Source organism: Elephas maximus, chromosome 3 (genome assembly GCF_024166365.1).
Source record: "Elephas maximus indicus isolate mEleMax1 chromosome 3, mEleMax1 primary haplotype, whole genome shotgun sequence".
NCBI classification, from domain to species: Eukaryota; Metazoa; Chordata; class Mammalia; order Proboscidea; family Elephantidae; genus Elephas; species Elephas maximus.
The window spans coordinates 21,899,458-21,923,507 of record NC_064821.1 but is presented as its reverse complement, the minus strand read 5'-3'; the positions used below and the strand labels follow the sequence as shown (position 1 = coordinate 21,923,507).

Here is a 24,050-nt window from a genome sequence, read left to right as displayed (position 1 = left end):
ACTTTCCCCAAACAGGCTGTTGGTTTTTAATGTCCTTGTTTTCCAAAGAAGTACTTCCCAGTTTTGGCTCCCAGGCCGTAGGCAATCTATTGTATGTTTTTGAGAATAATGTTTAGCCTCAACCCTCTATGAGCTGTTAGTGGCTCTTGCAATCTTTCCTTATAAGTGCCTGGCACCCTACTGGCCTGGGTCATAAGTTAGGTAAAAGAGACAAGCTCTTTGCATTAGTCCTTCAGGCATCCCCCAAAGAGATTAGAACAGACACACACAATGATTTCCTGTACTCTAACTGGAGCCAGGAACAGGGTCCCACCCTGGGATTAGAAGCAAGTGCTGCTGCTATAAGATGACCACTGAGTCGGGGAGGAGATGGGGCAAGGGCAAGCAAAGAGACCACAAAGATTCTTTACCTTTTTGAAGTCATCTTTTCCTTGATTCAGCATTTGCTGTGTTGATGTCAACTGCTGACTGTTTTCAAGATATTCACAGGGTAGCAATACTTTCTAGGTTTTTCTTCCCCCCTTTGGAGGGATAAGAGCGTCATATACCTATCTCACCGTCTTTCTGAACTTTCCCACTAGATTCATTGTAACTTTGCCCTTTGATAGGGCTCTGAATGAGAGACTGGAACTCAGCAGATCAGAATCCAAACATTCCCACCTTCACAGCCAGGATCACTGAGAAGACCCAGCAGAGCTCATCCAACCTCCACAGACTAACCCCCAAGATAAAAGTGACTTTTGTCACTTTTTCATTTTCTTTTTTTGTATTTATTTTTTTCTAGTTAGTGTATGTTTTTTCTCATCTTTTTCTCCTTTAATTCCGTTTTTATTTGCATGTTACTAGTTGCTGTTGAGTAGATAACAACTTGCAGCAACCCCAAACGGGTTTTCAATGTTGTGACCTTTCAGAAGCAGTTACGAGGACTTACTTTGGAGATGCCACTAGGTACGTTTGAACTACTAACATTTTGGCTAATCTTTCATGGCTTAACAATTTGTGTCACCCAGGGGCCTAGTTTTTTTTTTAATCATCAGTTTTTACCACTTTGAATCCTGTGTTTGGACCCATTGGCCCTAAGCTACGTAAGACTTGACCCAAGTCCAAGATGGTGCAGGGACCTCTTGGCCATTTCTTCTGAGGACCGGACCCATGTGTGAGACTACGAAATGCCTGAATACCTCTGCAAAGGTACCTTCACCAAGGTGAAGTTGGCCAAACCTATCCTCACTGGGAATAAGGTAAGATCATTAGGGAGACCCTGCAACCTCCTCCAGCATTCATGGACTATCCTGAGAGGTAAAAATTATGAAGGCTTTCAATTATACCTTTTCTTTATTCTGCCCTAGAACTCTTCCAGGGAGAAGAGTATGATGGACTTCCCAGTGGATGTGTGGAGCCTAGGAGTCATCTTGTATTTGTTGGTGAGTGGATCCCTGCCTTTTGGTGGAAATACTTTCATGGAGCTGTGGGAGTGTTTTCTGTGAAATTGCTTGAAGTCATCAAGAATGAGAACACACTCCACATGGTGATGGATTAAGTGAGCGTAGGGGAGGTGTTTCATCATGCAAGGGCTCATGGCAGGATGAGGGAAAAAGGGGCTGAAGCCACCAAATTCTGCCAGATAGTGTCAGCGGTGTAGGACTGTCATAACAAGCGTATGGTTCAGAGGGACCTGAAAACAGGAAACCTGGTATTGGATAAGAAAATGAGCAGCAAACTTTCAGGTCTTGATCTTGGAAATGAATTCAGCCTGGGCAACAAGCTGTATACCTTCTGTGGCAGTCTCCCTTCCTTTATTCTGCCCTAGAACTTTTCAGGGAGAAAAGCATGACAGACCCCGCACTGGATGTGTTGAGCCTGGGAGTCATCTTGTATTTGTTGGTAGGTGGATCTTTGCCTTTTGTTGGAAATACCTTCATGATGCAATGGCAGGAGGTAGTGAAGGGACTTTCCCTTCCATATGTCTATGCAGTATGAACACCTGTTGAGCAAAATTTTCATTCATGACCCCAATGAGAGAGGTACTTCAGAGGCAATTCTGACATATCCGTGGGTGATGGTGGGTCATGAAGAACAAAAGCTTTATGTGGAGCCACCCCCAGATTTCAGTGACCCCCAGTGGGTTGAGGTGATGTGTGACACATGGCGAGAGATTCAGTGCTTATTGATGATGCCAAAGTATAGTGTTGTGATAGTCACCTCTCTGCTCCTGGGTCATAAAACACCTGAGACAGAGGGCCATAGCAGCCTGCAGTGGATCTTCATCCCATGGTGTACAGTGTACCCTCTTGTGCTAACCCAAGCAGAGGAGGTAGAGCGAGCCTGCCATTCCAACTCTCTTAGTCATCTAGCGCTGCTGTTATAGAAATACCACAAGTGGATGGCTTTAACAAACAGAAATTAATTTCTTCACAATATAGTAGGCTGAAAGTCCAAATTCAGGGTGTCAGCTCCAGGGGAAGGCTTTCTTTCTCTGTCGGTCTTCTCATCAATTTTCCCCTGGTAGAGGAGCATCTCAGGTGCAGGATCACCGGGTCCAAAGGATGCACTTTGCTCCTGTTGCTGCTTTATTGATGGTGTGAGGTCCCCAACTCTCTGCTTGCTTCCCTTTCCTTTTTATCTCTTGACACGTAAGAGGTGGTACAGACCACACCCCAGGGTAACTGCTTTTACACTGGATCAGGGATGTGACCTGGGTATGGGTAGCGTTACCATCCCATCCTAATCCTCTTTACCAGAATATTACAATCCCAGAATGGAGGACGATCACAGAATACAGGAAATCATAACCCAGCTAAAGTGATACACACATTTTGGGGGGGATTTTTTTTTTTTTATATAATTTAGTCCATGAGGCCTACCTAAGATTCCTCATGCTATTATGCCAAAAAATAAGTGGCCTGAGTAGGACCAGGAGTCAGGGCAGAAGAGGAGCGGCACAACAACACACCTGTCAGCTCTGTATCCATCCTGGAGAGAAAGAAGACCACTCCTGTACCCTGTGTGAACAGGAACGTCTTCACCAGCAAGCAGGAAAGTGGCAATTCCACACCTTCAGTGAAGAACAGGAAATCATAACCCAGCTAAAGTGATACACACATTTTGGGGGGGATTTTTTTTTTTCTTATAATTTAGTCCATGAGGCCTACCTAAGATTCCTCATGCTATTATGCCAAAAAATAAGTGGCCTGAGTAGGACCAGGAGTCAGGGCAGAAGAGGAGCGGCACAACAACACACCTGTCAGCTCTGTATCCATCCTGGAGAGAAAGAAGACCACTCCTATGCCCTGTGTGAACAGGAACGTCTTCACCAGCAAGCAGGAAAGTGGCAATTCCACACCTTCAGTGAAGACCAGCCTTGGCCAGGGCAACATCCACAATGCTTTGGATAGTCTCTCTGATTCAGGATCAGGGGCCTCCATGGCATCTGCTTGTACCTCAGTCTCACTAGCCCAGTCCTACCTGCAACAGGAATCCAGGACAGACTCGGTGCAGCCCAACCAGGACTGTGGAGTGTGCTCCAGGGTGAGCAACAGTGATGTGCTGCAGTTTAGAACATCTTCCCAGTGTGTCTGCGAGGCTTCCTCCTCATCCCACACCATCAGCAGCAGCAGTGGAGCCCAGAGGGAACTGGTTTCCTCCAGGGAGTGTCAAAACTAAGCTCCTTGCATGTGGAGAAGCTGCAAGAGATTGCTGACCAGCCGAGTTTGCCTCAGATTGTGAGCCCAGCCTCTCCCTCTGTCAGCAGCCAGGGATGGCAGGGTTCCACTGAGATTTATTCAGTTTTATTTGCAGAAATATATGTCCTGGTTTGCCAGCTCAGCCTCACATTTTCTACATGAGTATAAGTGGCTAGAAGGAAAAGGAGGAGGTATTGGGAATGATGTAGAAATTGATAATGGGAGTCCATTGATTCAGCTGGAGAATAAATTGGGAAAATGACTCTGGACAGCCTTAAGTGATTGGAACTCAATATTTGAAACGCCCCCCCATCACTTTGTCAAGCTCTTGCTCTTTCTGAAGCTGCACTATATATTTTTCACAATGTAAATCTTGTCAACAATGTCTGCCCTTAGGAGTACTGGCCTATTTTCCTACTAATTATAATGCTCTCTCTCCCCGACCAGTACAAGCCCTTTTACTCAGGCAAAAATGAATCCCACTAACTGAGTGATCAAGGGCAGTGTTCACTAATCAGTGTATGCAAGGAAGACAATGTATGTGGTATAAATTAGGTGGACCAAAGCATCTCTGAAAAAATCAGGAACTACAACTAGCTTGAAAGCTCTTCCCTAATCTAATCTTCTCATACTGTCAAAACGCAAGGTTTTTTTTTTTTTTTTTGATAACAGTCAATATCTGTATGTAATTCTGGCCGTGCCCACAGTAGTCAGTCATGGCTGCTGGGGGGTTATAGCAAAGAAATTTCTTATGGAAAATGGATTTAATCCCATGGAGCTATCTAAGCACTCTTCATATGGGAGATTGTAACCAAATTGACAACTGCCTGCATCCAGTGTGTGCTAGGCCTACGAAATCCATTAATACAGAAATATTTGTTGGAAATGTGATGCCTGATGTTACTCTCCTGGGGAATTCTTAAAAAATATAGATATCCTACTGTAGAGGAGACAGAGCTAACCATAAGAATCTGAGAAGCAGAGTCAACTTGGGCAAAATTTATTGGCATGCTACCTCCAAGGCTACTAAAGTTATATAAATGGGTGTGCTAGAAAAATCTCTCCTAGGGTGGAGATGACAGGGCAGGCGGTCTTCCACTGAAAACAATAAACAGGTACAGAAAAGGATCCAATGTATAATAGAATTGATGCCTGTTCTTGAAATAGTTAGGCCCGGTTGAAAGTATTCCATGTTGAGTTTCACATGGTCCGGGATCTAATTTCATGGCTAAACTACAGATTTTTTCACAAGGAAGAATATATGGTTGCTACAAAAAAAAAAAAAAAATTTTTTTTTTTTTTTTAATCAGCCCAAGTTTGCCTATGACGTTAGCCAGAGCACTGCATAAGATGATCAGTCTAACTCTGTTTAGCTTGCTGTGGTAACCTAATTTTAGTACAGAGTCCATAACTGCCCTCTCCTGGCTGGCCTTTTCCTGAAACTTCACATGTGACTCTAGTTCCTTAACCACTGACATCTATTAGCAATATCCAGAAGCTAGTCTCACATTAATATGTGCACAATGATGGGCTGAACCCATGACCTATCTATTGACCCAGGTACTGAAAACAAGGCAGAGAATTCCCAGCTTTTTTGGCGATAAGCCTAATGGGCTCCTGTGCTCCTACTAGGACCCCTGGAATTATGGTAAGTTACAGAAAGTCACCTGTAGAGGGAGATAGAAAACACAGGCAGTAGAAAGAGCCTAGAGAAAAACCAGTTGCCATCCAGGGTATTCAGACCATGGCAACCCTACGTGTGTCGGAGTACAAGTGTGTTCCGGAGGGTTTTCAATGGCTGATTCTCAGGGAGATTCTTAGATGTGACACCAAAATGTGAGCAACAAAAGAAAATATAGGTCCGTTGGAATTCAACAAAATGAAAACCGTTTGTGCATCAAAGAGTATTATCAAGAAAGTGAAAACCTACAGAATGGAAGAAAATTTTGGAAACTATCTGGGAAATAAGGGTACAATATCCAAAATATGTATAATATCTATACAGCTCATGACAGTGACCAACAAAAAGGACAAACAACCCAATTTAAAAATGGGCAGAGCTCTTGTTCCCAGATTCTCCCATTTCAATTCCCTTGCCTCCTCCCAGAGGCACCTAAGGTGCTGTGACCCTGGCCCCAGGAGTCACTGCTCTTCTCCTTGCCCACCCTTCGGCCCCGCCCACTGTGCCCCGCCCCACCCCATCCCCTTCGGCCTCCGTGGCCCCTCCCCCCGGGACACACTTAGGCAGCTTCTCAGGAGGAGGTGAGTGTGCCCCGGGACTTGCTCTGGAAGCGGAGCTGCCACTGCCTAGCCGCTCTGCTCCAGGAATGGTGCCTGAGGGCTCCCCGCGATTCAGCTCCGGTAACTCCTGTCCGCTTCTGAACGGTCTCTTCCTTCCCCTGCCCCTCAGTTCCTGTCTAAGGTTGCCTTTTATGCTCAGGGCTCGGAGCTTGTCACAAATATACTGGTTTCATTGTTTTTCAGGTCTTTGTTGTAAAGAGGGCTGGATAGAAGCATCTTCCTATTCTGCCATCTTGGCTCCACCCCCTAAGGTTTCTTTTTAATTTCTTGATAATGTCTGTTTTTCCCTTAGAACGTGTTTACTTCTTAAAGATTATTTTTACCTTTTTTATTGTTGTGAAATTATACAAACCATTTGCAATTCAGCATCTTCACGTACACAGTTCAGTGACACCAATTACATCAATCATGTTGTGCAACTGTCACCAATATCCATTGCCAAATTTTCTGTCCTATAAACACAAACTCAATGCTTCCTAAACAGTGATGGACAAAATTTGTAACTTGCACATAATCCAATTTTTATCTTGTTTATGCTTTTTCTGTCATATGTCAATACCCATTGCCAAATCCCTGTAATCTCTTCTATTTAAGAATGTTATGACTTTAGTTGTTATCTTTAGTTAGTTCAGTGATCATTTTGAGTTATTTGTATGACGTGAGGTAGAAGTTGAGCTTCCTTCTCTTGCATGTGGAATTCCAGTTTTCTTTGTGCCATTTGTTGAAGAGTGTCTTCTTTTCCCGTTGAATGTATTTGGCGTCCTTGTTGAAAATGAATTGACCAGATATGATTGGGTTTATTTGTAGAGTTTGAATTCCATTCTGTTGGTCTGTATGTCTATTCACATGCCGATAGCACACAGATTGGATTACTGCAGCTTTACAATTGTTTTGAAGTTGAGAAGTGTGAGTCATGTGACTTTGATCCGTGTGTTTGAAGATTATTTTGGCTATTCAGGGCCTCTAGCAATTCAAGGTGAACTTGAGGTTTGGCTTTTCCGTTAATGTAAAAAAATGCTTTTAGAATTTTCATCGGGCTTACACTGAATCTGTAGATGGATTTGGTAGAATTGCCATTTTGACAATATTAAGTCCTCCATTGCATGAAAACGGTATTCCTTTCCGTTTATTTAGGTCTTCTTGAATTTCTTTCAGCAGTAGTTTGTAGTTTTCAGTGTATAAGCTTTTGCCTGCTAAGTTCAATTTATTCGTCAGTATTTTCTTTTTTAGATGCTATTGGAAAAAGAGTGATGTTCTAGATTTCCGTTCTAATATGATTGTTTTGTTTTTTTGAGTGTATTTTCCTTGAAATTTGTTCCTTAGTTTTTTTTTTTTTTTTTTTTTTTTTTATAATAACTTTTATTAAGCTTCAAGTGAACGTTTACAAATCCAATCAGTCTGTCACATATAAGTTTACATACATCTCACTCCCTACTCCCACTTACTCTCCCCGTCTTGAGTCAGCCCTTTCAGTCTCTCCTTTCTTGACAATTTTGCCGGCTTCCCTCTCTCTCTATCCTCCCATCCCCCCTCCAGACAAGAGTTGCCAACACAATCTCAAGTGTACACCTGATATAATTAGCTCACTCTTCATCAGCGTCTCTCTCCCACCCGCTGACCAGTCCCTTTCATGTCTGATGAGTTGTCTTCAGGGATGGTTCCTGTCCTGTGTCAACAGAAGGTCTGGAGAGCATGACCGCCGGGATTCCTCCAGTCTCAGTCAGACCATTAAGTTTGGTCTTCTTATGAGAATTTGGGGTCTGCATCCCACTGCTCTCCTGCTCCCTCAGGGGTCCTCTGCTGAGCTCCCTGTCAGGGCAGTCATCGATTGTGGCCGGGCACCAACTAGTTCTTCTGGTCTCAGGATGATGTAGGTCTCTGGTTCATGTGGCCCTTTCTGTCTCTTGGGCTCTTAGTTGTCATGTGGGCTTGGTGTTCTTCATTTTCCTTTGCTCCAGGTGGGTTGAGACCAATTGCTGCATCTTAGATGGCTGCTTGTTAGCATTTAAGACCCCAGACGCCACATTTCAAAGTGGGATGCAGAATGATTTCATAATAGAATTATTTTGCCAATTGACTTAGAAGTCCCCGCAAACCATGTTCCCCAGACCCCCGCGCTTGCTCCGCTGAGCTTTGAAGCATTCATTTTATCCCGGAAACTTCTTTGCTTTTGGTCCAGTCCAATTGAGCTGACCTTCCATGTATTGAGTGTTGTCTTTCCCTTCACCTAAAGCAGTTCTTATCTACTGATTAATCAATAAAAAAACCCTCTCCCACCCTCCCTCCCTCCCCCCCTCGTAACCACAAAAGTATGTGTTCATCTCAGGTTTACTATTTCTCAAGATCTTATAATAGTGGTCTTATACAATATTTGTCCTTTTGCCTCTGACTCATTTCTGTTCCTTAGTTTTGTAGATTCACATCTATCATCAAATGTTGAAACTTTTCAGTTATCATTTCTTCAGGTATGATTTTTGTCACTTTCTCCCCCTCTTCTCCTTTGTGGGTAGCAGTGCTGGTCATGTGGATTGTGTCTAGATCTCATAGGCTTTGTTTACTTGTTTTTAGTTTTTTTTGCTCTTGAGACTCAGTAATTTCAATACCCCTTTTTTCAAATTTGTTGATAGTTTCTTCTTCTTTCTGAAATGTTTGCATTCTCTAGTAAATTTTTATTTCAGTGGTTGCACTATTGAGCTGCTGAATTTTTGTTGGTTTCTTTGTATACTTTCTATCTCTTTATTAATAGCCTCGTTTTCTTTTATAGTTTTCCTGATTTCCTTTAGATATTTCTCCATGTTTGGTTTTGGCTCTTTAGGCATATTTAAGACAGTCGTTTTGAAGTCTTTGTCTAGTAAGTGTGATGTGTGGACTGGAATGTTTTCTGTCAGTTTATTTTGTTCCTTTGAATGGAACAAATTTTCTTTTTCTTGTATGCGTTGTGATATTTTTTTTAAAGTGGACATTTTAATATTATAAAGTGGTAACCTGGAAATCAGATTATGCACCTTTCCCTTTTAATGTTTTTAAATTAAATTCTTGAAGGTTATTTTACTGTATTTGTTTAGTGACTTTTTGGAATGAATGTATTCTTGTTTATAGGTGGTCACTGAAACATCTGTTGTTTAGCTTGTGTTCAGCTAGAGTTTTCTTTTCACACTTTACGTTTATCACTGCACACTCTTCTTGCTTGCGTGGTTTCTGGGGAGGTCTGATGAATTCTAATCCTTGTTCCTTTATAGGTATACTGTTTTTGTTTCCTCTTGTTTATGTAAGTTTTTCCTCTTTGTGTAATTATCTGCACTTTCAATATCCTATTCCCAGATTTAGATGTTTTAGTATTTATCCTGCTTGGTGTTCTATGGGCTCCTCGATCTGTGATTTGGTGTCTGGCAACAATTTTAGATAATACTGTGCCTTTAAAACTTCAAATATTTCCTGTATTCCTTTTTCTCTTCTGCTTCTGGTATTCTCTCTATGCATATGTTAGACTTTTTGGGATTGTCCCCCATTTCTTATTCTCTTTCACTCTTTTTTCTTTTCAATTTGACAAGTTTCCACTGACAAATGTTCAACCTTACTGATTCTTTGCTTAAACATGTGCAACCTACTGATAAGCCAATCAGTGCCGTTTTTCATTTGTGTTACTGTGTTTTTCATTTCTGATATTTTTTTGAGTATTTCTTTGAGTTTCAGTCTGTTCATTTTCATTACCCTTTTATTGTTGCATGTTGTCCACTTTTTACCCAGAGCCCTTATCATATTATCATAGCTATTTTAATTTCCTGGTCTAATATTTCTAACAAAGGTGCCATATCTGAGCCTTGTCCTGTTGTTTACCCAGTCTGTTCAGTCTGTGTGTGTTTCCACGTTTTTGTCAAGCCTATGCTTGATGAGGACTTCCTGGTGGTGTAGTGGTTAAGTGCTACGGGTGCTAACTAATTGGTTGGCTATTCGAATCCGCTAAGCGCTCCTTGAAATCGCTATTGGGCAGATCTACTCTGTCCCATAGGGTACTATGTGTCGGAATCGACTCGACGGCACTGGGTTTTGTTTTTTTTTTTTGGTATGTTTGATGAGGACTGAAGTTAGGCAGTTTTCCCCCTACGTGGCATGTTAGATGGTGTTTGGTATTTCCCCTTCCTCAAGTCTATTAGGCTCTAAAAATTGGAAGTTGGTTAGGTTGGTTGAAAGGGTGGTAGAACCGTTTCCCTTAAGGGTAGACCGTTGTCAAGAACAAAGTAGTGTTTGCAGTTGGTTACTTTTTTTTTCCAACTGGAATTATGAGAGACTTTTTCTTACAGTTTGACAGTGAAAACCTAGTGAGTCTCCTTTATGAGAAATTCACCGAAGTGTGAAGGAACCATAAGGGTAGGCCCTGTGAAATTTCTCTCTCTCAGTTTCCAGGGATTAGTCAATTAGCATTGAAGTAAGGAGCCCTAGTGGCATAATAGTTAAGCACATGGCTGCTAACCAACAGGGTGTTGATTAAAACCAGCCAGCAACTCCATAGAAGAAAATACTTGGCTGTTTGCTTCCATAACGTTTCCAGCCTAGAGAATCCTATGGCGGTGTTCTACTCCGTCACATTGTGCTGCTATGAGTTGGAATCAACTCATCGGCACCTAATAACATATGATTCTAGGTCAGGAGGTGGAAGTAACGGTGGTGGCATTCTCTGTTCCCAGTAAGCAGGGATTCTTTGTAGTAGTGCATGTGTATCTCCAGCTTCTGGGATAGCAGATTGCTCTGTGAGTTCAGATCTGTGACAGAGCTAAGAAGAGTTGTTTCTTTTCAGGTTTTTCTTATTGTGAGCATGCAAGGGACATCCAAGTTCCTTTTATAGTGGAATGGAAAATGGAAATTCCCATCTAGTGTTTTTAGAGTGATTTTGAAATGAGAGGAGCTAAAAATACATAGAAAAAAGAAAGAAACAAAAAATCAAAACAAAACCCACAAATACTTCTCCTAGTCTGTGCAGATTGGCTCTGTGCTGGGGCACTCCTGAAACACTTATAGAGTGAGAAAAAGTGTAGGTCTTTCTCGGGTAGTTTCTGAACAGAAATTTTGCTCTAGGTATTTGTAGCCTGCTAAATTTCCCCAAACACACAGTTGCTTTTGAATATCCTGATTTTCCAAAGAAGTACTTCCCATTTTTGGCTTTTAGGCCTTAGGCTATCTATCGTATGTTTTGAGCATACTGTTTAGCCTGAGCCCTCTATGGGCTGTTAGTTCCCCTTGCAATCTTTCCTTATAAATGCCTGCCACCTTAGCAGCCTGGGTCGTAAGTTAGGTCAAAGAGACAAGGTCCTTGCATTAGTCCTTCAGGCATCCCCCAGAAAGATTAGAAGAGACACACACAATGATTTTCTGTACTCTAACTGGAGCCAGGAACAGGGTCCCACCCTGGGATCAGAAGCAAGTGCTGCTACTATAAGATGACCACTGAGTTGGGGAGGAGATGGGGCAAGGGCAAGAAAAGAGACCACAAAGTTGCCTTACCTTTTTAAAGCCATCTTTTCCTTGATTCAGTATTTGCTGTGTTTTTGTCAACTGTTGACTCTTTTCAGGATACTCACAGGGTAGCAACACCTTCTAGGTTTCTTTTCCCCCTTTGGTGGGGTGAGAGCTTCATATAACATATCTCAGTGTCTTGCTGAACTTACCCACTTGATTGATTTTAACATTGCCCTTTGGTAGGGCTCTGAATGAGAGACTGGAACTCAGTAGGCCAGAATCCAAACGTGGCCACTTTCAGAGCCAGGATCACTGACAAGATCCAGCAGAGCTCTTCCAACCTCCACAGACTAACCCCCAAAATAAAACTGATTTTTGTCACTTTTTCATTTTCTTATTTTGTATTTTTTTTCTAGTTTTTATATGCTTTTTCTCATCTTTTTCTCCTTTTATTAAGTTTTTATTTGCATGTTACTAGTTGCTGTTGAGTAGATAACAGTTCGCAGCAACACCAAACGTGCAAAGTAGAACTGTTTCACAGGGTTTTGAAGGTTGTGACCTTTCAGAGTCAGTTACGAGGCCTTACTTTGGAGATGCCACTGGGTGGGTTTGAACTACTAACCTTTTAGCTTGTCATCCAGGGCTTAACAATTTGTGCCACCCAGGGGCCTAGTTTTTATTTAGTCATCAGTTTTTACCACTTTGAATCCTGTATTGGGACCCATTGGCCCTAAGCTAAGTAAGACTTGACCCAAGTCCGAGATGATGCAGAGGCCTCTCGGCCATTTCTTCTGAGGAGGAGACCCATGTGTAAGACTACCAAATGCTCGAAAACCTCTGCAAAGGTACCTTCACCAAGGTGAAGTTGGCTAAAGCTCTTCTCACTGGGAATAAGGTGAGATCGTTAGGGAGACCCAGCAACCTCCTGCAGCATCCACAGACTATCCTGAGAGGTTAAAATTATGAAGGCTTTCATTCATACCTTTTCTTTATTCTGCCCTAGAAGTCTTCCAGGGAGAAGAGTACGACGGACTTCCCAGTGGATATGTGGAGCCTGGGAGTCATCTTGTATTTGTTGGTGAGTGAATCCCTGCCTTTTGGTGGAAATGCCTTCATGGAGCTGTGGGAGTGTTTACTGTGAAATTGTTTGAAGTCATCAAGAATGAGAACACACTCCACATAGTGATGGAATAAGTAAGTGGAGGGGAGGTGTTTCATCATGCAAGGGCTCATGGCAGGATGAGGGACAAAGGGGCTCAAGCCACCAAATTCTGCCAGATAGTGTCTGCAGTGCAGGATTGTCATAACAAGTGTATGGTTCAGAGGGGCCTGAAAAGAGAAAACCTACTATTAGATAAGAAAATGAGCAGCAAACTTTCAGGTCTTGACCTTGGAAATGAATTCAGCCTGGGCAACAAGCTGTATACCTCCTGTGGCAGTCTCCCTTCCTATATTCTGCCCTAGAACTCTTCAGGGAGAAAAGTATGACAGACACCCCCAGTGGATGTGTTGAGCCTGGGAGTCATTTTGTATTTGTTGGTAGGTGGATCCCTGCCTTTTGTTGGAAATACCTTCGTGATACTATGGCAGGAGGTAGTGAAGGGACTTTCCCTTCCATATGACTATGCAGTATGAATACCTGCTGATCAAAATTTTCATTCATGACCCTAGTGAGAGAGGTACTTCAGAGGCAATTCTGACACATCCGTGGATGATGGTGGGTCATGAAGAACAAAAGCTGTATGTGGAGCCACACCCAGATTACAGTGACCCTCAGTGGATTGAGGTGATGTGTTACACATGGTGAGAGATTCAGTGCTTATTGATGATGCCAAAGTACAGTGTTGTGATAGTCATCTATTTGCTCCTGGTCGTAAAACACCTGAGACAGAGGGCCATAGCAGCCTGCAGTGGATCTTCATCCCATGGTGTACAGTGTACCCTCTTGTGCTAACCCAAGCAGAGGAGGTAGAGCGAGCCTGCCATTCCAGCTCTCTTAGTCTTCTAGCGCTGCTGTAATAGAAATACCACAAGTGGATGGCTTTAACAAAGAGAAATTTATTTGTTCGCAGTACAATAGGCGAAAAGTCCAAATTCAGGGTGTCAGCTCCAGGGGAAGGCTTTCTTTCTCTGTTGGTTCTCTCATCAGTTTTCCCCTGATAGAGGAGCATCTCAGGTGCAGGGACACCAGGTCCAAAGCATGAGCTTCGCTCTTGTTGCTGCTTTATTAGGGGTATGAGGTGCCCAACTCTCTGCTTGGTTCCCTTTCCTTTTTATCTCTTGAGACATAAGAGGTGGTACAGACCGCACCCCAGGGTAACTGCTTTTACATTGGATCAGGGGTGTGACCTGGGTAAGGATGGCATTACCATCCCATCCTAATCCTCTTTAACATAAAATTACAATCTCAGAATGGAGGACAATCACAAGATACACGGAATCATAACCCAGCTAAAGTGATGCACACTTTTGGGGGGAGACATAATTTAGTCCATGAGGCGTACCTAAAATTCCTCTTGCAATTATGCCAAAAAATGTGCGGCCTGAGGAGGACCAGGGGTCAGGGCCGAAGAGCAGAAGCATAAGAACAACCCACCCTGGAGAGAAAGAAGGCCAGTCCTGTGCCCTCTGTGAACAGCAACGTTTTCACAAACAAACACGGAATTGACCATTCCACAAATTAAGTGAAGACCACCTTGGCCAGGGCAACATCCACAATGCTTTGGATAGTCTCTCTGATTCAGGATCAGGGGCCTCCATGGCATCTACCTGTACCTCAGTCTCTCCACCCCAGTCCTACATATACCACGAATCCAGGACAGACTCGGTGCAGCCCAACCAGGACTCTGGAGTGTGCTCCAGGGTGAGCAACAGTGACGTGCTGCAGTTTAGAACATCTTCCCAGTGTGTCTGTGAGGCTTCCTCCTCATCCCACACCATGAGCAGCAGTGGTGGATCTCAGAAGGAACTGGTTTCCTCCAGGGAGTGTGAAAACTAAGCTCTTTGCATGCTGAGAAGCTGCAAGAGATTCCTGACCAGCCGAGTTTGCCTCAGATTGTGAGCCCAGCCTCTCCCTCTGTCAGCAGCGAGGGATGGCAGGGGGCCACTGAGATTTGTTCAGTGTTATTTGCAGGATTACATGTCTTGGTTTGCCAGCTCAGCGCCACATATTTCTAACTCAGTACAAATAGTAAGAAGGAAAAGGAGGAGATATTGGGAATGATGTAGAATTTGGTAATGGGGGTCCATCCATTTAGCAGGACAATAAATTGAGAAATGACTCTGGACAGGCTTAAGTGATTGGAACTCAGTATTTGGAGCGCCCCCGCATCACTTTGGCAAGCTCTTGCTCTTTCTTAAGCTGCACTACATATTTTTCACAATGTAAATCCTGTCAACCATAGGCCCTGAGAAGTATTGACCTATTTTCCTACTAATTATAATGCTCTCTCTCCCCCACCAGTACAAGCCCTTTTCCTGAGGCAGAAATGAATCCCACTAACTAAGTGATCAAGGGCAGTGGTCACTCATCAGTACATGCAAGGAAGGTAAAGTATATGGTATAAATTAGGTGGACCAAAGCATGTCTCAAAAAATCAGGAACTACAACTAGCTTGGAAGTTCTTCCCTAATGTAACCTTCTCACACTGTCAAAACACAAGTTTCTTTTTTTTTTTTTAAATAACACTCAGTATTTTGTATGTCCTATAGGAATTGTAATTGTGGCTGTGCCCCCAGTAATCAGGCATGGCTGCTGGGGGGTTATAGCAAAGCAATTTCTTATGGAAAATGGATTTAATCCCATGGAGCTATCTAAGCACTCTTCACGTGGGAGAGTCTAACCAAATTGACAACTACCTGCTTCCAGTGTGTGCTAGGCCTACCAAAACCATTAATACGGAAATATTTGTTGGAAACTGATACCCAGTGTTAAAAAATATAGACATGTCACTGTACAGGAGACAGAGCCAACCATGAAAAGCTGAGAAGCAAGGTCAATTTGGGCAAAATTTATTGGCATGCCACCTCCAAGGCTACTAAAGTTCTATAAATGGGTGTGCTAGAAAAATTTCTCCTAGGGTGGAGACGATAGGGCAGGTGGTCTCCCTCTGAAAACAATAAACAGGTTCAGAAAAGGATCCAATGTATAATAGAATTGATGCCTATTCTTGAAATACTTAGGCCCACTTGAAAGTCTTCCATGTTGAGTTTCGCATGGCCCAGGATCTAATTTGATGGCTAAACTCCAGATTTTTTCACAAGGAAGAACATATGATGTCATTCCACAACTCGCCTGGTCTTCGGTCATTAGTGTTCAGTCAGTGAATGTATTCTTGAGATGGTCTCTAAATTCAGGTGGGACAAGCTCAAGGTCATACTTTGGCTCTTGTGGACTTGGTCTGATTTTCTTCAGCTTCAAGATGTTTCAGAAATAGACTGGAGGCCTTTCTTTCAAGTCATCTGTGTGTGGAGTTAAACCGACAACTTTCTGGTTTGCTGTTCAGTGCATCCCAAGGGACTCCAGAGAGATCTCGATGGCCGTGTTAGTGAATCAAGTGGCTTTCCCTATTACAAGCTTTCCTTTGTCTGTCTGAACGGATGAATTTGGGAGTGTTTGTTTTGTTTTCATGAATTCTTTGCTTCATGTTTGCTGCAGCGGATCTGTAGGAATCTGAGAGCAAAGACGAGGTGGAAGTGCTTAAACCTGGAGAGGCCAAGCTGTTGTCGCTGAAGTTTACGTGGAGGAACCAGCTCCATGGAGCCCAACGAGATGATGTGGAAGATCTGCCAAGTGTGCGATGCCAACAGCTGCGAGTGGGATGTCTCCCGGGCATATGTGTTGCTGTGCACACGTGACGTGCAGGCCAAGAGGACTTTGTGCAGTGGAGGATGAAGGTATGCACACTGCCTTGATGATTGCTCAACAGGGTTCAAGTGAAGTGAATTTCGGGCACCTTTTTTAGGTGGGTTCTCCGAACATTGCCTTCAAAATTACAGAGGAGCTTAAACCTTGGAACTCCTGTTTTCTCTCAGGCAGCTGCTGCCCCCATTTTAAAGTGCAAGGTCACTGGTGATTTTTGAGACAATGTTATTGAAGGCCTCAGAGGTCCCTGAAATTCTCTTCACTTTTACCCCATTGAGAGTCCTCCGAGGCAGGGTGCACACCTCCATCCTCCACTGAGTGAAGTCCTGTTGTCCTGGTGTGCCATTCATACACAGCAGTGTGTATTTGTGTGTGAGATCCCAGTCACAGCCATTGGCATCCAACACTTGACAGATCTCCTGCAGCATCTCGTCGGGCTCCAAGGAACTGGTGATCTTCATCCTCCAGGTAAATTTGAGAGAGCGTGGTTTGGCCTGTTGAGGTTTGATCATTTGTGCAGCTTTGCTGTCCGATGCTTTGTGGTCCTTTTTGTCATATGTAAAACAAAGGCATCTTCTCATGAGCTTAAAGAACCTCCCAGTGGCCCGCTTCCAGCCCTGGCTGCTGACAGAGGAAGAGGCTGGACTCACAGTCTGGGGCAAACTCGGCTGGTCAGGTAACTCATGCACCTGCTCCTCAGAGGAAGAGGCTAGACTCACAGTCTGGGGCAAACTCGGCTGGTCAGGTAACTCAAGCACGTGCTCCTCATTTGCGGAGCTTAGATTTGACATTCCCTGGGTAAAACTGGTTTTCTCCGGGGCCCCGGCACTCTCGTTGATGGTGTAGGCTGAGGAGGAAGGCACAGAAACACACTGGGGTGGTGTGATGGGCTGTGGCACCTCACTGTTTCTCCCCTTGGCATACAGGTCAGAGTCCTGGTTGGGCTGTGCCCAGGCTGTGGTAGATTGGTGCCGCAGGTGGGCCAGGGCCAGGGAGAATGATGGAGAAGTAGACACCATGGAGGTCCCCATCCCTCCCTCAGAGAGAGTGTTCAAAGCATCGCGGATGTAGTAACCAAAGGTGGGAATGGTGGGCTCGGTGTAACTACGCTGTTTGGGTTTAGGACAGACGGTAGGAGGCACTTCATGGGATGAGGAAGGAGTGTGGCTATCGGTGCAATGGGCTTCAGCCTGGGGTTCCAGGGTGCTGGTGTGGCTGTCAATCTCATATGTGTCGTGACGCAGGATCAGATAGGTGGCGTTCGCATCATTGTAATTGTGGTTCAACAGTGAGTCATGAATGTCTTCCTGCACGTAACCCGTGTTCACCGTCACCTCAGTGTGCCAGTGGTTATCGTAGTCTGGGAGTGGCTGCACATAGAGCTTTTGTTTTTCTTCATGGCTCACCTTCATCCATGGATGTGCTAGGATGTCCTCTAACGTGGCTCTCTTTCTTGGGTCACGAATGAAAATTTTACTGAGCAGGTGTTGACACTGGCTAGACATGTGGAAGGGAACGTGATATTGTCCCTGCAGCACCTGCTCTCGCAGCTTCGTCAAGGTCTTCCCACGAAAAGGCAGAGATCCAGTTACCATGAAGTATAGGATGACTCCCAGGCTCCACACATCCACTGGGGGTCCGTCATACTTTTCTCCGTGAAGGAGTTCTGGGGCAGAATAAGGGGGAGTGCCACAGAAGGTATCCAGCTTGCTCCCTGGGGTGAATTCAGTTCCTAAACCAAAGTCTGCAAGTTTGATGTTCATTCGCTTGTCCAATAGTAGGTTTTCTGTTTTCAGATCCCTATGAACAATACTCTTGTCGTGGCAGTACTTCACCGCTGACACTATTTGTTGGAATTTCGTTTGGGCCTCTTTTTCGCTCATGAAGCCATGATTCACTAGGTGGTAAAAGAGGTCCCTTCCACTTGCATACTCCATCACTATATAGAGGGCGTGCTCATTCTCTATGACTTCAAACAGCTTTACAATATTTGGATGATGGAGATCCTTCATAATTTCTATCTCTCTGTATAGTCTGTGGAGGTCGGAGGACGTGTGCTGGATCTTGTCAATTATTTTAATGGCTACCTCTTGGCCGGTGATGATGTGCTGGGCCAGCTTGACCTTGGCAGATGCCCCCTTGCCGATGGTTCTGAGGAGGTGGTAGCGTCCCACATGAGTTTCCTCCACAGCAGAGAAGGCTAAGTGGCTCTGCAGCATGTTGGCTATGGTGCGAAGGCGTAGCGGGCTTTGGGATAAGAGGTGCCCTGGTGGTAGGATTAAAAACTTAAAAACCCAAAACCCTAAAAAGTGGTGACTAAAAACTTAATGAAATATGGAAAAAATGAGAAAAAGTTAAAATATAATCAAAAAGGTAAAATGAGAAAAGAGGAAGTAAAATTTTAAAAACTGATAAAAATAAGATAATTTGTATATATAAACAAAACAAGAAATCAATGAGAAAGATTCAAAAAAGGAATAAATAACATGAGGATAAGAAAAAATACAAAATAAAACAATAATAGTAAGATGATAAAAAAATTAACAAGTACATAGAAAAAAAGAAAAATTGAGGATGTAAAGGAAGAATAAAATGAAAAACGAATGAATGCAAATGAGGAAAAACAAAGAGAAAATAAGAATAGCTGGCGAGGAAATAGAAAAACCACAATTTAAAGAGAAAACAAGCCAAGTTTGGTCACGATGTCTCAGGTCACTGAAGGAGCTTCCTGAGCCAGAAAGACCACAAACCTAGGTTTCCAGGGACTTATATAGGGGCTTGGAGTTCCAAAGAATTGGCTCCTTATGAGGTCACCACAAGAAATGGACCAATAAAAACGGGGGGTAATTGACTGTGCTTTTTGCTCTCAGGGATTCTTTACTCATTTTTTTTAGAAGAAAAATGTGTGTCTGTGTGTGTGTGTGTGTGTGTGTGTGTGTAGAGCGAGAATTCCACAGAGCTTTTCTTTCCTTTTTATTGATCTTCATGTTATTTTTTTTATTGTGTTGCAAATATACATAATAAAACACGCCATTTCAACAATTTCTACATGTGCATTTGTTACATTGCTTATATTCAAGCTGTGCAAGCATTTCACGGTTTATGTTCCAAATCATTCCACTACCTTTCACATAAACTCAATGATCCTAATCAAAAACTCTTCCTTCCCCCTCCCTGTCACCCCTGGTAACCACTAATAAGCTTTGTTTTGTGTATATTTGCTTCTGCCCTATAAGTGAGATCAGAATGCATCTCTCCTTTTCTGACTGACTGACTTTTCTCAGCTTGGTGTTTTCAGGCTTCATCCATGTTGTCGTATGCATCAAGACTTCATTTTTGGGAGTGTGTGTAATATTCCATTGGAAGTCCCTGGCTTGCACCAACAGTTAATTGCTCATCTACTAGTTTGGGGGTTCAAACCCACCCAGAGACTTCTCAGAAGACATTCCCGGTGATCTCCTTCTGAAAGGTCAGAGCCTTGAAAACCCTGTGGAGTTGTGTGTACGTACCAAAGTTTGTGTATCCATTCACCTGCTGATGGACATATTGGCTGTGTTCATCTTTTGCTTCTTGTGAAAAGTGCTGCAGTGAAAAGTTGTATATAGATTTCCGCTTGCGTTCCTGCCTTGCATAGTGGCTGTTGTTGTTATTAGATGCTGTCGAGTTGATTCTGACTCATAGTGACCCTAGGTACAACACAACAAAACACTTCCTGGTTCTGCCCCATCATCAAAATTGTTGCTGTGTTTGAGCCCATTGTTGCAGCCACTGTGTCAGTCTGTCTTGTCAAGGTCTTCCTCTTTCTCCCTAACCCTCTACTTCTCTAAGTGTCTTAGTTATCTAGTGCTGCTATAAGTGCAATACCACAAGTGGATGGCTTTAACAAAGAAATTTATTCTCTCCCAGTCTACGAGGCTAGAAGTCTGAATTCAGGGTGCCAACTCCCTGGCAATGCTTTCTATCTTTGTTGTTTCTGGGAGAAGGTCCTTGTCATGAATCATTTTCTCCTGGCCTAGGAGCTTCTCAGCACAGTGACCGTAGGTCCAAAGAACGTGCTCTGCTCCTGGCACATCTTTCTTGGTGGCATGAGGTACTTATATCTCTCTGATTACATTTCTCTCCTTTTATCTCTTGGAAGATAAAAGGTGATAGAGGTCACACCCCAGGGAACCTTCCCTTCCATCGGATCTGGGCTGTGACTTTCGTAAACGCGTTTTATCCCTTTCTATTCAATCCATGACATTCCACCTTGTTGTTGTTGTTGTTAGGTGCCGTCGAGTCGGTTGTGACGCATAGCGACCCTACGCACAACAGAACGAAACACTTCCCGGCCCTGCGCCATCCTTAGAATCGTTGTTATGCTGGAGCTCATTGTTGCAGCCACTGTGTCAGTCCAGCTCCTTGAGGGTCTTCCTCTTTTCCGGTGACCCTGTACTCTGCCAAGCATGATATCCCTCTCCAGGGACTGATCCTCCCTGACAATGTGTCCAAATTACGTAAGACGCATTCTCGCCATCCTTGCCTCAAAGGAGCATTCTGTCCGCACTTCCTCCAGGACAGATTTGTTCATTCTTTTGGCAGTCCCTGGTATATTCAATATTCTTCACCAACACCAGAATTCAAAGGCGTCAATTCTTCTTTGGTCTTCCTTATTCATTGTCCAGCTTTCACACCCGTATAATGTCATTGAAAATACCATGGTCTGAGCCAGGTGCACCTTAGTCTTCAGGGTGACATCTTCATCTTCAGCACTTCGAAGGGGTCCTTAGCAGCAGATTTGCCCAATGCAATGTGTCTTTTGATTTCTTGACTGCTGCTTGAATGGCTGTTAATTGTGGATCCAAGTAAAATGAAATCCTTGACAACTTCAATCTTTTCTCCGTTTATCACGATGTTGCTCATTGGTCCAGTTGTGAGGATTTTTGTTTTCTTTATGTTGAGGTGTAATCCATACTGAAGGCTGTGGTCTTTGATCTTCATCAGTAAGTGCTTCAAGTCCTCTTCACTTTCAGCAAGCAAGGTTGTGTCATCTGCATCACGCAGGTTGTTAATGAGCCTTCCTCCAATCCTGGTGCCCTGTTTTTGTTCATATAGTCCAGCTTCTTGTATTATTTGCTCAACATAGAGATTGAATAGGTATGGTGAAAGAATAGAACCCTGACGCACACTTTTCTTGACTTTAAACCAATCAGTATCCCCTTGTTCCATCTTAACAACTGCTTCTTGATCTATGTAAAGGTTCCTCAAGAGCACAATTAAGCGTTCTGGAATTCCCATTCTTTGCAGTGTTATCCATAGTTTGTTATGATCCACACAGTCGAATGCCTTTGCATAGTCTATAAAACACAGGTAAACATCCTTCTGGTGTTCTCTGCTTTCAGCCAGGATCCATCTGACATCAGCAATGATATTCCTGGTTCCATGTCCTCTTCTGAAACCGGCCTGAATTTCTGGCAGTTCCCTGTCGATATACTGCTGCAGCCGTTTTTGAATGATCTTCGGCAAAATTTAGCTTCCTTGTGATATCGATACTGTTCTATAATTTCCACATTCAGTTGGATCACCTTTTTTGGGAATAGGCATAAATATGGATCTCTCTTTTTTTTGTTTTTCCAGTCAGTTGGCCAGGAAGCTGTCTTCCCTATTTCTTGGCATAAACGAGTGAGCACGTCCAGCGCTGCATCTGTTTGTTGAAACATCTCAATTGATATTCCATCAATTCCTGGAGCCTCGTTTTTTGCCAATGCCTTCAGAGCAGCTTGGACTTCTTCCTTCAGTACCGTCGGTTCCTGATCATATGCCACCTCTTGAAATGGTTGAATATCAACTAATTCTTTTTGGTATAATGACTCTGTGTATTCCTTCCATCTTCTTTCGATGCTTCCTGCATCGTTTAATATTTTCCCCATGGAATCCTTCACTATTGCAACTCGAGGTTTGAAATTTTTCTTCAGTTCTTTCACCTTGAGAAACGCCGAGTGTGTTCTTCCCTTTTGGTTTTCCATCTGCAGCTCTTTGCACGTGTCATTATAATACTTTGTCTTCTGGAGAGGCGCTTTGAAATCTTCTGTTCAGTTCTTTTCCTTCATCAATTCTTCCTTTTGCTTTAGCTGCTCGAAGTTCAAGAGCAAGTTTCAGAGTCTCCTCTGACATCCATCTTGGTCTTTTCTTTCTTTCCTGTCTTTTCAGTGACCTCTTGCTTTCTTCATGGATGATGTCCTTGATGTCATTCCACAACTCGTCTGGTCTGCAGTTAGCAGTGTTCAATGCGTCAAATCTATTTTTGAGATGGTCTCTAAATTCAGGTAGGATATAGTCAAGGTCATATTTTGGCTCTCGTGGACTTGCTCTGAGTTTCTTCAGTTTTAGCATAAACTTGCATATGAGCAATTGATGGTCTATTCCACACTTGGCCCCTGGCCTTGTTCCGACTGATGAGATAGAGCTTTTCCATCGTGTCTTTTCACAGATGTAGTGAATTTGATTTCTGTGTTTTCCATCTGGTGAGGTCCGTGTGTATAGTTGCCGTTTATGTTGGTGAAAGAAGGTATTTGCAATGAAGAAGTCATTGGTCTTGCAAAATTCTATCATTCGATCTCTGGCATTGTTTCTATCACCAAGGCCATATTTTCCAACTGCTGATCCTTCTTCTTTGTTTCCAACTTTCGCATTCCAATTGCCAGTAATTCTCAATGCATCTTGACTGCATTTTCGATCAATTTCATACTGTAGCAGCTGATAAAAATCTTCTCTTTCTTCATCTTTGGCCCTAGTGGTTGGTGCGTACATTTGAATAATAGTCATATTAACTGATCTTGCTTGTGGACGTATGAACGTTATCCTATCAGTGACAGTGTTGTACTTCAGGATAGGTCTTGAAACGTTCTTTTTGATGATGAATGCAACACCATTCCTCTTCGAGTTGTCATTCCCAGCATAGTAGAGTATATGATTGTCCGATTCAAAATGGCCACTGCTAGTCTATTTCAGCTCACTAATGCCTAGGATGTCGATGTTTATGCGTTCCATTTCATTTTTGATGATTTCCAATTGTCCTAGATTCATAGGTCATACATTCCAGGTTCCGATTATTCATGGATGTTTGCAGGTGTTTCTTCTCATTTTGAGTTGTGCCACATCAGCAAATGAAGGTCCCGAAAGCTTTACTCCATCCACATCGTTAAGGTCGACTGTACTTTGAGGAGGCAGCTCTTCCCCAGTCATCTTTTGAGTGCCTTCCAACCTGAGGGGCTCATTTTCAGGCAGTATATCAGACAGTGTTCCAGTGCTATTCCTAAGGTTTTCACTGGCTCATGTTTTTCAGAAGTAGACTCTGGGGTCCTTGTTCCTAGTCTGTCTTAGTCTGGAAGCTCAGCTGAAACCTGTCCTCCATGGGCAACCCTGCTGGTATCTGAATCCCGGTGGCATAGCTTCCAGCATCACAGCAACACACAAGCACCCACAGTACGACAAACTGAGAGACACGGGGGGTTCCAGCTGTAGACCCCCAAAATTCGTGTCCTTGCCACATGTAAAACACTTTCACCCCATTATATCATCCCAAAAGTCTTAACTCCACGTCCAGATTCTTTCCTGGGGCAGAATTTCTCTTCATCTGTGAAATCTAGAAGTTTTTTGCTTCCAAAGTACAAGAATCGAACAGGCACAAGGTAGACCTTTCCATTAGAAATGGTAGAAATTGGAGGGAATGAGGGGATAGGGGTCATCACCAGCAATTTACATTACCT

At 43.3% G+C, this 24,050-nt stretch overlaps 1 protein-coding gene and 1 pseudogene across 1 annotated transcript; one reads left to right on the top strand and one right to left on the bottom strand.

The window, feature by feature from the left end:
- Positions 1-24,050, top strand: part of LOC126074056 (olfactory receptor 7G2-like) — a 678,546-nt pseudogene that overhangs the window by 304,763 nt on the left and 349,733 nt on the right.
- LOC126071045 (serine/threonine-protein kinase MARK2-like) lies at positions 16,491-18,521 on the bottom strand. The gene has a single exon (XM_049875349.1). The coding sequence runs from the start codon at positions 18,519-18,521 to the stop codon at positions 16,491-16,493; it is 2,031 nt and encodes a 676-aa protein (XP_049731306.1).

What these genes read in the sequence shown, in the direction of transcription:
- LOC126071045 (XM_049875349.1), bottom strand. Translation starts at nt 18,521, where the DNA reads ATGCTGCAGAGCCACTTAGCCTTCTCTGCTGTGGAGGAAACTCATGTG.